Genomic DNA, 12,629 nt, shown 5'->3' with positions numbered 1-12,629 from the left:
CATTTAGGTCAGAATTTAATGGAACCTCCTGCATCTCACATTTAAAAGATATATCTGCTTACAACTACATTATACTGTGTTAGAAATCCAAATTTATTTGTTTACCTACTGCTTATAAATTCATACCCTGACATAAACAGGGATGCCACCACTGGGTTCATCAGGCCACATCACCAGGACACATTTGTATGCCACAGGTGTCGCCTTTAAGCTGTCTCTCTATGCTGTATCTGGCATCCCGGCCTGTCCTCGCTCAGCCGGCCCGCCCGCCTCTCTGGCTGACCCGTGATGCCTTTGGATTGATGCGTTGCCACGACAACAAGCCAAATGGCCCCTGCTGGGGCTTCTTCCTGAAAGTTGTTTTCCTCCTTCCTCTTTTAATGCCTCTGCTTCTTTATCTTTTTATCTGCTCTAAGTGGATTTGTGTCTTGGATTTGTTTGATAGATGAGAGCAGTTAGACAGCGAGGAGGTTTCCTGCAACTCTTTCTATCGCGTGGTCTCCTTCTCTGAGCAAGCCTCTATATTATGTTTTATTATGCGTGTACGTGCTAAGTTTAGCACAGATTTATTTGATGTTAAAGCTGTCTTTTCAAACACTCAATGCACTACAGGCCCGAATGAGGAATGGTCCTGTGATAAACACAGAAAAAGATTTGATGCTCTCCCTTGATATTTCTCTGGAGCGAGCTCTCTTTCTCAGCCTGTTGTTGTTCCTGTCTTTCTCTCAAACACATGGGACAATCTGGGAGGTAGAAATACAGAGATGGGATGGGGGAGCTAAGAAGAGAAAGAGGGAGGAGATGGAGAGAACATGTCATGCCATAAATGCAATACCAGCCTCCATTAAAAAAAAAATGCCCATCTCCTTTTGCTTTCAGCTTTGAGATTGATGTGATGGAAAGGCAGCAGGGTTTGTTGGATACCCATTTGTTGCAAGACCTCAAACACAACATGCACTGATACCCTGATCGTCCAGGTCATCGTCAGTGTGGCCTGTGGAAGCAAACTGATAAGTTGCTCACTGCTCTGTTTGCTCGGCAACACAGTAAACGATTCATGAAGACGCATGACAAGGCAAGTCCCGGGTGAAGCTGTCGTTTTTCACAATAGGCCCTGATCTCCTCTCGGCTCACTGCTTTTTATTTTCTGAACAAAAACTGACTCATATTTCATAAAGACAAACTTAGATTGCTTTTATTGTTGCGGTGCTACAAAGCTCGTGATGTAGGACGGAGAACCCCGCGTGTCTCATGGTGAAAATGCATGGAATCAGCACATGACACGTCTTGCATGGCAATACAACGATGGCTGCCGTCGCATATAGGCTATATACTTTAGCTACAACACTGAATAAACATGAGCTTGTACATTAAGAGCGAAAGTTTTCCGTCTCGTCACATTTCATCTGCGGCCAACGACCCGCGGATGTTCGTTACACGGTCCTCTAACACACACCGACAAGTCCCTGAATGAAAGTCTCTGTTATTTATTTATGTCTGCTGCTCCATACAGTCAGTCAACATTTCCTGCTGTCCATTTTAATCCCTCCACGTTAAAGTAAACTGTTTTCACTCTGTGCGCGGTTACGGTCTGTGGAATTTGCATCTTATAATCTTCTTGAAAGCACTTTGGAAGTCTTTGTTGAAGTAGGCATATATGATGGGGTTGAGGAGGGAGTTGGAGTAGCCCAGCCAGTTTATGACTGCGCCCAGCCAGTCGGGCATGTAGCAGCTCTCTGCGCAGAAAGGCAGCACCAGCGCGACGATGAAAAAGGGCAGCCAGCAGAAGATGAACGTTCCCATGATGATCCCCAGTGTTTTCACCGTTTTACGCTCCCTGGCCAGCGCGATCTTTCTCTTCGCACCCGTGTTCTTTTCATTCATGTTTTCGTAGCCGTGCGAGGAGGACTGAGGTGTGTTGGGCAGAGGCAGGTGTGTCTTTGAGTTGCTTATAACTTCTATGATCTCAAGTGACTCACCCTCCTCCCCGTGCTTGACCGCGCCGTTTACGCACGGAGAGCCGGTTTTTGACTCGTCGCTGCGCTTCCAGCCTTTGCCCCCGGCCTCCCCGTTGGTTTTCTTGTGGAAGACGGCCGGAGAGACAGTCAAGCACTTGTCTGACACTTTTGCTGTCTCGGTTTTCTTCACCGTCTTTCGAATCCGAAATCGGGCAGCCTTGAATATTCGCCCGTATAGGACCAACATGAGGATGAGAGGGATGTAAAAAGCCCCAAATGTGGAGTAGATGGTGTAGCCCGGGTCCTGGCTGATGATGCAGGCGTCGGGGTTCGCCCTGTCTTCGGCGCTTCTCCAGCCTAACATAGGCGGAATAGAGATGGAGAAACCAATTAGCCAAGTCACGCTAATCAAGATCGCAGCTCGCCTTGGTGTCCGTTTATTTACATAGTCTATGGGGTCTGTTATGGCCCAGTACCTGTCCAAGGCAATTGCGCACAGATGCAGGATGGATGATGTGCAACACAGTACATCCAGAGAGATGAATAAATCACAGATCTCCTGTCCCAGTGTCCACTTGTTCAGAACCTGGTAGAGGGCCGCCATCGGCAGAACCAGGACCGATACCATGAGGTCTGTCACTGCCAGAGATCCAATCAGATAGTTAGCCACATTCTGGAGAGATCTCTCCAGGGCGATGGCCGCCACGACGCACGCGTTGCCAAATATGGAGCAGAGGATGAGGGCCCCCAGGAGCAGAGAGGTGATAATCTGGTAACTCAGCTCCAAGTCTGGCAGAGACCCAGACCCCGTGCCGTTCTCACCCTCGTGCCAGTCGGCAACCACGTCCACCCCGTCAGGGTAACCGCTGGTCGCGTTGCTGTCGTTGCTGCTTGTCGTTATAAAATCCATAATGCGAGCACACTCAGAGCGCAACTTTCCCAGAGCGGCGGTGGACGCGCAGCTGGACAGAGAAGCAGGACGCAGTCAGCCCCTCACACTGCTGCTGCTGTGCGCTTTACCGGGCTCCATCGGAGTTACCGCGTTCGTGCCGCCGCTCTCAGGACGCATGACGCAGACGTGTTTGTGAGTGAGTGAGTGAGTGTGTGTTTGTATGTGTGTGTGTTTGGGGGGCTGCGTGTGTGTGTGTGTGTGTGTGTGTGTGTGTTGTAGCCCCTGAGTGTTGACAGCCGGGTGCGCTCACTGGTACTGCGAATCATCTGAGCTTGGCGACGCCGTGAATTCATTTATAGCAGCAGCCTCGGGTACGTCAGACCGTGTGGAGGTCGCTCTGGAGTTTTGTGCCTCTGCTCTTCTTGTTGCTCCGTTTTTCACTGCAGACAGCCGATGAGGGTGCACGGCTCTCCTTTCCGTTGTTTCTCCTTTATGTTACTCTTTGGACTCACTGAATATCATATTTTGTGGATATTTTTTGTTTACATCTCAAAGGGTAGGTGTCAGTCAGGAATAACACGTATGAAGTGATTTATTACAAAAATAACAAGATAGGGAATTTTAAAAAAGTCAAATCTGTGAACCTTTCTTTTCTTCTAATCACTTTTTCGTTTAAGCCAACTTCATTTGAAACATGTGTTTTATGGACGAGGGAAAAAACCTTAAAGAGAAACTTTAAACCATGTTCAGAGTGTTGAGAGCCAGAGGTAGTTTCAGGACCAGGGACAGCGCCACGGCTGTCCACACAGGAGAGCTGCTGCCATCTGCTGTTAACAGCGGGTACTGTATCAAATGTTGGCCGCTGCTTTATCACCACTTTGAATTTAAGGCAAAGTAAAATGTTGTGGGAAGGGTGAGGAAGCTCGGGGGGGTTGGGAAATGAGAAGCAGACTGTGTGTGTGTATGTGTGCGTTAGGTAGCAAAAGAATATTGATTTTGCCAAGTAATATTGTCAGCAGTGAATCAGAAAACAGCCTGGAATAAAGCAGCCGGTGAGGGAAAACAAACGCTCCCTTGCAGGGTGGTGGGAGGGTGGTGTATGCTGCAGGGTTTCTGTCATTCTACATTGGAGTTTGGAGAATAATTAAACCCACAATTAAAATAAAATGGGAAATGGAAACATTAAAGAAGAAAGGGAAGGGAAAAATGAACATGTAGACATAAAGTTATCTTTTATTTTTCATTGTGACGTGCACAGTGTGGAGAGGTTGCTCCTGGTGCTGGTGAGTGACTGTAACCATATAAGCTAACAGTTACAGCAATGGGCAATAATATCCCAACATTTATGTCCATTGACTACCATACACTCTAAAAATTGATATGCTGGCTCCTTGTAAAAAAAATTAAGGTAACCATTTGCATAGATCTTTTTAAGTTCTTTCAACTTTGCCATTATTGTGTAAATGCCACAAGACTTATCTAGTCAGGTAAACTCTACTACTTAAGTACAAACAACATGATTTGCTTTGTCCTCTACAAGCTTGATTAAGTTGAACCAAGTTCATTTTTAATTGTGTAAAAACTGCTCCATTTAGTTATTCTAACTTATTCTTTTACTTTCATTGTGCTCAAAATGTCCATGCAAATTGCTACCTTAATTACACTTGAAAATCCAGTTTTATGACGAAACTGTTTATTAGAACATATTTTTGCGTATTGACATTTCAGTAGCACACAAAACTACAGCCTCCATCAAATAAGTGACATAAAACATCCCTGTAAAACTGTCTCAAAAAGACTGAACACTTTGACAGTCGTGCAGGTCAGACTGATTCGAGTCCTTTATATCGAAACTAACACTGAAGTCACAAAAAACAATTAAACTTACTACCTGAGGCAGCAATAGACCAGATGTACAGATATGCATATGTACCTCATACAACCCCACTTTAAAAAAAACCCAAACTATCCCTTTAAAGTGCATTATTCTGAATAGATGTACTTATTAAACCCCCAGCTTTACACCTAATGTACAGAATATATGTAACACAACAAGACACTGCAAACAACAGTGCAACATTTTCTCTCTAATCTGAGGACAGCCTCATCTTTCACATTTTTTTTTAGAAAAGCCGTTTACTTTTAGCAACATTATCTTAGGGCTGACTTTCAGATCATCCAGCTCCAGGATTATCTTCTGAAACCTCAAGTGTTTTTCAGTTCTTTTGGGTAGCTTAGGTTGAATGTGTATATCAGCCCCATTAGCAGGGCCCAGGCTCTGGGTACATCAGGTCTGCTGGGACTTCTGTTCCTTCAAGGATGATCGTTGCTGGCTGGCTCAGGCGTTATGGCAGCTCTGGTTACCACAGTCTTCATCACTTCACTGGTGAAATCCCCGCTGCCATCCTGGTGGGTCAGAATCAATGTAAATGTTTTAAGTAATCACACTTAAACATGAGAGTAACACATTGTAGGGCTGCAAAATTAGATTTTATGTGCTCAACGTAATGTTATTACAACAACTGGTTTGTTAATGTTACTTCTTTCCTGGGCGTCTCTACTCCATGGCTTCACCTCCCCACCTGCGTTTTTAGACAGCACTTCACACAGACTGTCCTTCAGCAATGGCTCAATGAACAAACTGAAATCTCACAGAAAAATAAAACTTGAACCTCAAAACGTATCGATATTAAACCGAATGTACTCAGTAACCTACATTTCTGAAGTCATGAAAAATGGCCCAGCCATGCAGTGTCTGCTGGTCAAACCTTCACCAACACTGTCACAATTTTTTAATTCAACAGGAGCAAAACGTTTATTCTTCTGTCTTTGCAGGGTTAAAACTGCTGCTACAGAAATTCACTGCCAATTAACAACAAAAACCATTCAGCTGCCACCGTAAACCCACGCTGAGCAAAGACCAGTGTTACGGGTCAATCGCTACACCAGTTAGCCAAAAGTCAAACGTTACCCGCTAGCCGAGGAAAAGAGTTTAGTGTGGTGTAAAAGCGATTTCCTGCCGTGTGAGTTGATAGAGTTATTAGCTGTTTTGGATAAAACGAGGCAAAACTGTACTCACCAAGCTTTAAAGTTGAGGAAACTTTTCCGCTTCCCGCCTTTCTTCTGCTAGAACATAAAACATGTCCAGGCAAGTGAGCCTGGACTCCGCTTTTAAAGGATGCTTCCAAGATTTTTAAGTTGGACTGACTAAATACACTTTTTTGTTAAGATAAGGCAGAATGTACGTTCAAAAAAGACATGTTACTGAGTAAAGACTTTCTTTATTTGGGGGGGTGTTGTACTTTAATGTGGTTGGTCAGTGACAATGAAAGGCAGGTCTTTTCCAGCCTTTACCATGTGAAAGTCCAACAAACAACTAGAACCATCGTTAGTCAAGTATTCATTTTGATAAGCACACAGATAAAACAGTGTACATGTACAGAACAATTTAAATGCAATTAAATAATATTTATTGATGTTACAATTAATATGGTTGGTTGGTAACATGGTTCATATGTGGTTCTCTAGACCTGGAGAAGGTTTCATCAGGCCAGTGTCTAGACCTGGTCCTAACTGCTGAGCTGGTTGTCAGTAAACAGTGGCTTCCAAAAGTGAAACCGTTTAGTCCAGTTCTCTCCTGGAGTCTTCTCCTTAATTTTCTCCTGTTTCTCATCTATCTATGTATATATGTATACACACACACACACACACACACACACACATATATATATATATATGTATGTATGTATGTATGTATATGTATATATACATATAATATATGTATATGTATGTATATATATATATATATATATAAAATACCTACCATGTTGGTCTTGAAGTTGGATGTCCGTGTAAAAGCTCTGAATTCACAGAGGGGGCATTGGTAATGGCTTCTGGTTGCTTGTTCACTGTCTTTACTGGCAAATGCCGTGGCAGTTGCCAGGACAGCGGCAAATGCCGCGGCAGAACTATGCTGCCACAGGAAGTGCCACTGCTTGCTGCCACTGCCACAATTGGAGTTTGCTGTCTCTCCAGCTCAGACAGGCGAGAAGGATACCAGGAAATCAACGGCCTAAAACGAGACGAGACGTTTCACAATAAAACAGGAAGTGCATAACAAGACATGACGCCGGTGAACAAAACGCGTTAACAGACACGACGAGACATAACATGGACACATGAAGCAAATTTCAGATGTGCTTCCAGTTGCATGTGTATTTGCATGTGTGTTGAAATGAAATTTAAGAAGCTGGACGTATCGAAACTTTTCTCTGAAAAGTCATTTTAGGGGGAAAGTGCTTTTCTCTAAATGTGCACTTGAATAGAAAATATTCAGGCCAGTGTGTGAAAAAACACCTAGCTTTACTCTCTGTCTTGCATATTAAATATGCATCACATCAACGCAAGTGACCTGGTACATTGTTTGTTGAGACATCATAAAGTTTTCATCTTGTCTCTGTTCAAAGCTGGAGACATGGACAGACACTACCTGTCCTCCAGCTCACACTTAAACTCACTCACTGCTGCTGATTCACACAATTTCCGACACTAAAAACTTATTCATCAGCTTTTTAGATGTTTTTAAATTGTACAAATGAATTTACAAACTCAAATCCAACTCAGTCCTCAAGCTTCCTCTACAGTGCATTTACTTACCAGTGTCTTTTGAGACAGAGATGAAAAGAGATGAGAGCTGTACTGTTTAATATCACCATCCTGGGTCTGATTTGGATGCCATTCCCCCCTTTCATCCCCATATTTCCTGTCCTGCTCCTCTGTTCAATTAAAAGCATTATTTTGTCATGCAGCATCTTTCATTACTAAAGTACAGACTTGATTAATCATGACTGCGGGGCAGAAAAGAAAACAAGTGAGATATTTGTGATGATCTCAGAGGAAAGAAGTGAAGAACATCTTAAAAAATATTAGAAACAATATAAATTGACATTTTAGGACAGTTTGCCCACGGTGCCAAAAACACATGAGGAAAGATTAGTTAAGAGCCACACTGTACAAATGGGTTTTCAGAAGTGATTTTCCAGTCACATCTCCTGGGATATTTAAAGGCATGAACTTAAGCCCTCGGCCTGGAATCAGGACCGACCAGTGAGGCATAATCACAGATCTGAGAAGCTGTGCGCAGATGGGAAATTCTGCTTTTGAATGGGTTATCATGTAATTTCACTGTGACTGTAGTGGTGATTTGTCCTCAAACGAAATCATAAGAAGCAAAACAAAAATCAACTAAATCAAAATCAAACAGCCACTGCGGCACCAAGGGAACAAATCTTACGCAGGGAAAAGTGAGTCCATTACCAGGCAAGCGTCATATAGTGCAGGTTATTTAACAGTTCAGCAAGCAAACAAAGATCGATAATAAATATAAAGTCTGCAGCATTTCTTGCCCTGCTAAAAAACCATAAACCCTTCCTGGTGCCCACTGATCCTATGCCTGCCCACCTATATATGTTACTTCTAAATGAACTATATTGTTCGAACAAAACAGCAACAAAATAAATAATAGATATTTAATCATAAAATATTACAAAACAATAAATAGCTCCAACAGTGACCATTTTCTAAGAATGTGTAAATATTAGTTGTCGATGACGAGACCAGCATTATGCACCCAACCCTGCCATTCTGGATCAGTTTCAGTCCTACTGTGCCAGTACTCAGATTTCACTGTGGACATCTATGGAATATAAATTCACAAAAATGTACCCAGTAGTTCTAATGACTTCTTTAAACGCTTCACCTAAGCCAGGGGTCGGCAGCCTTGGCCACTCAAAGAGCCATCTGCGTACAACGTCTGCACATCAGGGCTGCATGCCGTCACCTTCATCTTCACACAGGATCGTAAGCTGTCATCTGTGAGACGTGCGCAGTGTTTGTTTTAAAAACGAACCAACTAAAATAAAATAAATTTTAATTAAACACTCATTAATTATTTTCAAAAGCTACAGAGAGCCGCTCCGGAGCTGCGGGTTGGCGACCCCTGACCTCAGCTAACCAAACCTATAGCCACAAACCCTATAATAATGTTGGATTTCACATGTTTGTCTGAAGCTGCTCTTTTTTCCCAGATCAGATGAAGAATCTCCTGTTCCTTCTTCTTACGCTCTCCATTTAGAAACAATAAAGCAGCCTGTTGGAATAAAACACCACTGATCATCTTATTCCTTTATTATTCATCAAATGCATTTAGACTTTCTTTAGGTCTGGAAGTTTCTTTTGGGCAAGTACAGTGGATGTTTCTGACAACGACACACCAACAGAAACTTAAAGTCAGACCTCAAATGCAGCAAAACGTCTGGGAAATTGTATTTTTCATGAAAACACACACAATCAATCAGTCAGTGCTCGGTTTATAAACCCCAGAGTAAAAAAAAAAAGCTGACGCTATGCTAGTGGATGTGAGAAAAAAAGGTGGCTCTGGTTTTTTCACCTTATTTTTGTGCATTCAGTGGTTGCATAGCAGTGTGTTTTCTATAGGTCACGCAGGACAATAGTGAGGCCACGAGCAGTGCACCTATTGTAATGGGGCTCACCAGGGGGACTTTGTCTTTGTCAACAGTGTGGAATGTCCCAGGGGGCTAACAGGGGCAGGACAGGACAGGACAGGGCTGCACTGCTCACCTCCTCTACGCTGGAACAGTCCCTCTAGCTCTTTGAAAAAGAGCTTGAACCTCTACATCCAGAAGGAGTGGGAGGCTGAGAGAAGACTTGGGGAAAGATGACAGAGGACAGACCAGGCTAGCTGGCTAAAGTTGCATCAGATGCGCTCTGCTGGTGACTGAGGGGCTTGAAAGTGGCGTCATGAGCTCCCATGTGGGAGCCTCTGGTGTAAATGCCTCAAGCAGGGTTGGAGGTCGTGGAACCGCGGATGGCGATGAAGCTGACAGTAAGAACGAGACTTACATCCCCTGTGTAAAGGCAGTGAGACCAAGGCTGAGGAGTGCAGATCCAGCCGAAGAGGGAAGGTCGAGCAGTGTGGAGCAGCTGGTGAGACCTGCCCTGCCAGGGAGGAAAGCACACAGGAAGACCTGCAGCAAGGACAACAGGGGACGATGGAGAGAAGGAAATCAAGACAGGGATGATGAGAGACTAAATGGCAGGGAAAGAGGAAAACAGCGGCAGAGGAAGACTGAAAGAACTGAGATGCATGGAGATGGAGGCCAGGACAGACAGGGAAGAGGAAGCACTGAAAGTTCATCCAGCAGTAATTCTGACATCCGGTTCAACAGCACTTTGGAAGTCGGAGAGGACTCAAACTTGCAGAGGGGACCAACATGCCGTAAATCTCACAGCGCCGGCTGCAGCCGGACCATCACTGCCAGTTCAAACCCTCAGTCCCCTTGGCCAGCAGTGAGATCCACATCTTCTGCTCCACCTCAGCCTCCCATCACCATCCAAACCAGATCCACACCTCTGTCACCGCAGAGACTTTCCTCCAGGACAGCTGCAGGGGAGCTGCACCTCTACTCCTTCAGCTCATCCAGACAGCCAGACCCATTCTGGTCGGACGTGAGAACAGGAGCAGGAAGTGGACGATCGTCGCAAAGCCGTCGCCCTCAGACGCACGTTCCACCTCTCACCAGGTCAGAGCTAGGAGAAGAAGAAGAAGAGGAGGAGGAGGAGGAGGAGGATGAAGGAGGGGAGGAGGAGGTGGAAGATGGCGAGGAAGGAGGTAGCGGTGTGATGGAGGTGATGAGTCAAACCGTGACCTCAGCTGCGGTGCTGCCTTGTGTTCCTTTTGGGGAGAGGAGGATGAGTAAAAGAGAGAAGAACAGGATTAAGTGTTTGAGAAGGAGGCAGAGGAGAAGGGAGAGGTGGAGACAAAGCCAGCTGCAGGAGAGCAGACAGGTGAATGACACAATTAACTCAGTCTTCAGTGCAACAATGAACACTGAAGTCACTGGTTTATTTAACAAATGTTATCCCAAATGTGCATATGTATTACTATATTTCATATATAATGCAAGTCATTTATTAACTATTAAAGCAATGTGACTTTTTATGCGAGCGCCAAATAACGGTGCAATTATCAACCACTGAATGACACGCTTGTTTTTCATTTAACAAATCAAACTTTGCAGCTGTTGTGTGAAATCTTTGATCAGTTTGCATAAACAGGATAATCCTTGAGATTTAATAAGAAATAACTTAAGTAACTTAATAACTTTAGACAGCATGACTTTTAGGGAGTGTAAGTGAACGCAGCAAACTCAAGTTCGTCAAATGACGGCCTGAGATTTATCGGGAGGCAACGCAGCCTTAAATAACCGAACTGATCCACTTAAAGGTCTGTTTACAGTTTAAGATGGGAGGGTTAATGCGAAAAGTCAAGTACAAGTTTTGTGTGCGCACAAGTGTTTGGTGCCAAACAGCCACCAAAATTGGAGTAATATTGCTGCCTTGTGTCCACTTTTCACACATATAATGTGTTTATGACATTACATGTGACTGCGTTTTATGCATGCGTGTCTGCACGTGTTCATTTGAGCCAGAGTCTGACTCTAGGCCAGCCCGATCAGCACCCAGCTCATTTCAATAGCCATTGTCTGTGCAGTTTAAAGTGGGGTTACATCTGAATTAGTTGCATGATGAGGCTTGGGCGGAGAGCCCTTCAAAACTGACCAGACAAAAGAGCAGATTCTCTTTTGATTGGCTGCTGCAGATCTGCAGCCACGTTGGTAGACTGAAATTATTCTGACTGCTGAATTAGAGACAGCTGAATAGAATTAGCTGCTTTGAAACAGCGAATTTCCTAATTTCATGTCCCTCTGCTGGTTGTATTGTTTTTAATTTTTTTTAGATATTCCTCTCTCTCTCTTGCATTGTAGTTGGTGTGTTAATGTTGGAGCATATACACATACAGTCTGGCTCTAGCAGATAGAATTGTGCCCACTATAAATGTGGTGGATTATTTCTGCGGGAGGGAACAGATGTCATGAGCCACCATGGAGACAATACATGTGTACAAGTGTTTTTAAATCTTACCCAGCTTGTACCATAAGTGTAAATTAATGGTCAATTAAGGGCCAAATGTAAGAAACTCAATTTCTTAATTCAATCTCTCTTACTATACATCTGTATCTTAACCCACAGATGAGCATTGAACATTAGCTGCAGTGTTTTGTGATGCTTTTTTGTTGTTGTTGTTGGGACATTTTGGGAAATGTACCCACTACTGAGAGTTACATGAGATGACTGATACTGCCCTCCTGTATGTGCATGCATGTCGCTCAAGTCAAGCAGTGATTAGCTTAGACTGGAAGACTGGAAGGTAACAGCTAGCTTGGCTCTCTTCAAAGTTAAAAAATCTGCTTATCATGAACACCTCGTTTTTCTCATGTCAACATAAACAGAAATGTCAAATATGTGAAGTTGTGGCTTTATGGGGAGTTTTGTGTTGTAACTGTTCAAGGACTAAGGTGTGAACCCAGGTGCGGACACACATACGATAGTTGAAGTATTTAATGACAGGGACTACTGGGATGGGAATTTGAGCCGGGCAGGTCCAGAGTGGAATCCGGAGAGGTGCTGGGCTGAGCGGGGTCTGAGGCAGGGGAGCAGGGCAGCCGAGACAAAGGAGAGGGGCCGGACAAGAGCTGACAGAACTGCAGGGAGAGGAGAATCAGGCTAAAGATAACAGGCTACAACTGGTGAATAGCTTATATACTGGCAAAAATTGTCTTGAAGCTTACACTGAGGCTACAATCTGGCAAGCTGGATGTGGTGGAGGTGATTCTTTTTAGGAGGCCTGATTAGAGGAT

The 12,629-nt window shown here is 44.0% G+C and overlaps 1 protein-coding gene across 1 annotated transcript; it reads right to left on the bottom strand.

The window, feature by feature from the left end:
* Positions 1–1,584: 1,584 nt before the first annotated feature.
* htr1aa (5-hydroxytryptamine (serotonin) receptor 1A a) lies at positions 1,585–2,868 on the bottom strand. The gene has a single exon (XM_041937572.1). It carries the CDS (start codon positions 2,866–2,868, stop codon positions 1,585–1,587), a length of 1,284 nt encoding a protein of 427 aa, XP_041793506.1.
* Between the last annotated feature and the right edge of the window lie 9,761 nt (positions 2,869–12,629).

Source organism: Chelmon rostratus, chromosome 5 (genome assembly GCF_017976325.1).
Source record: "Chelmon rostratus isolate fCheRos1 chromosome 5, fCheRos1.pri, whole genome shotgun sequence".
Classification (NCBI taxonomy): Eukaryota; Metazoa; Chordata; class Actinopteri; order Chaetodontiformes; family Chaetodontidae; genus Chelmon; species Chelmon rostratus.
This window is presented reverse-complemented; position numbering and strand designations above follow the sequence as displayed.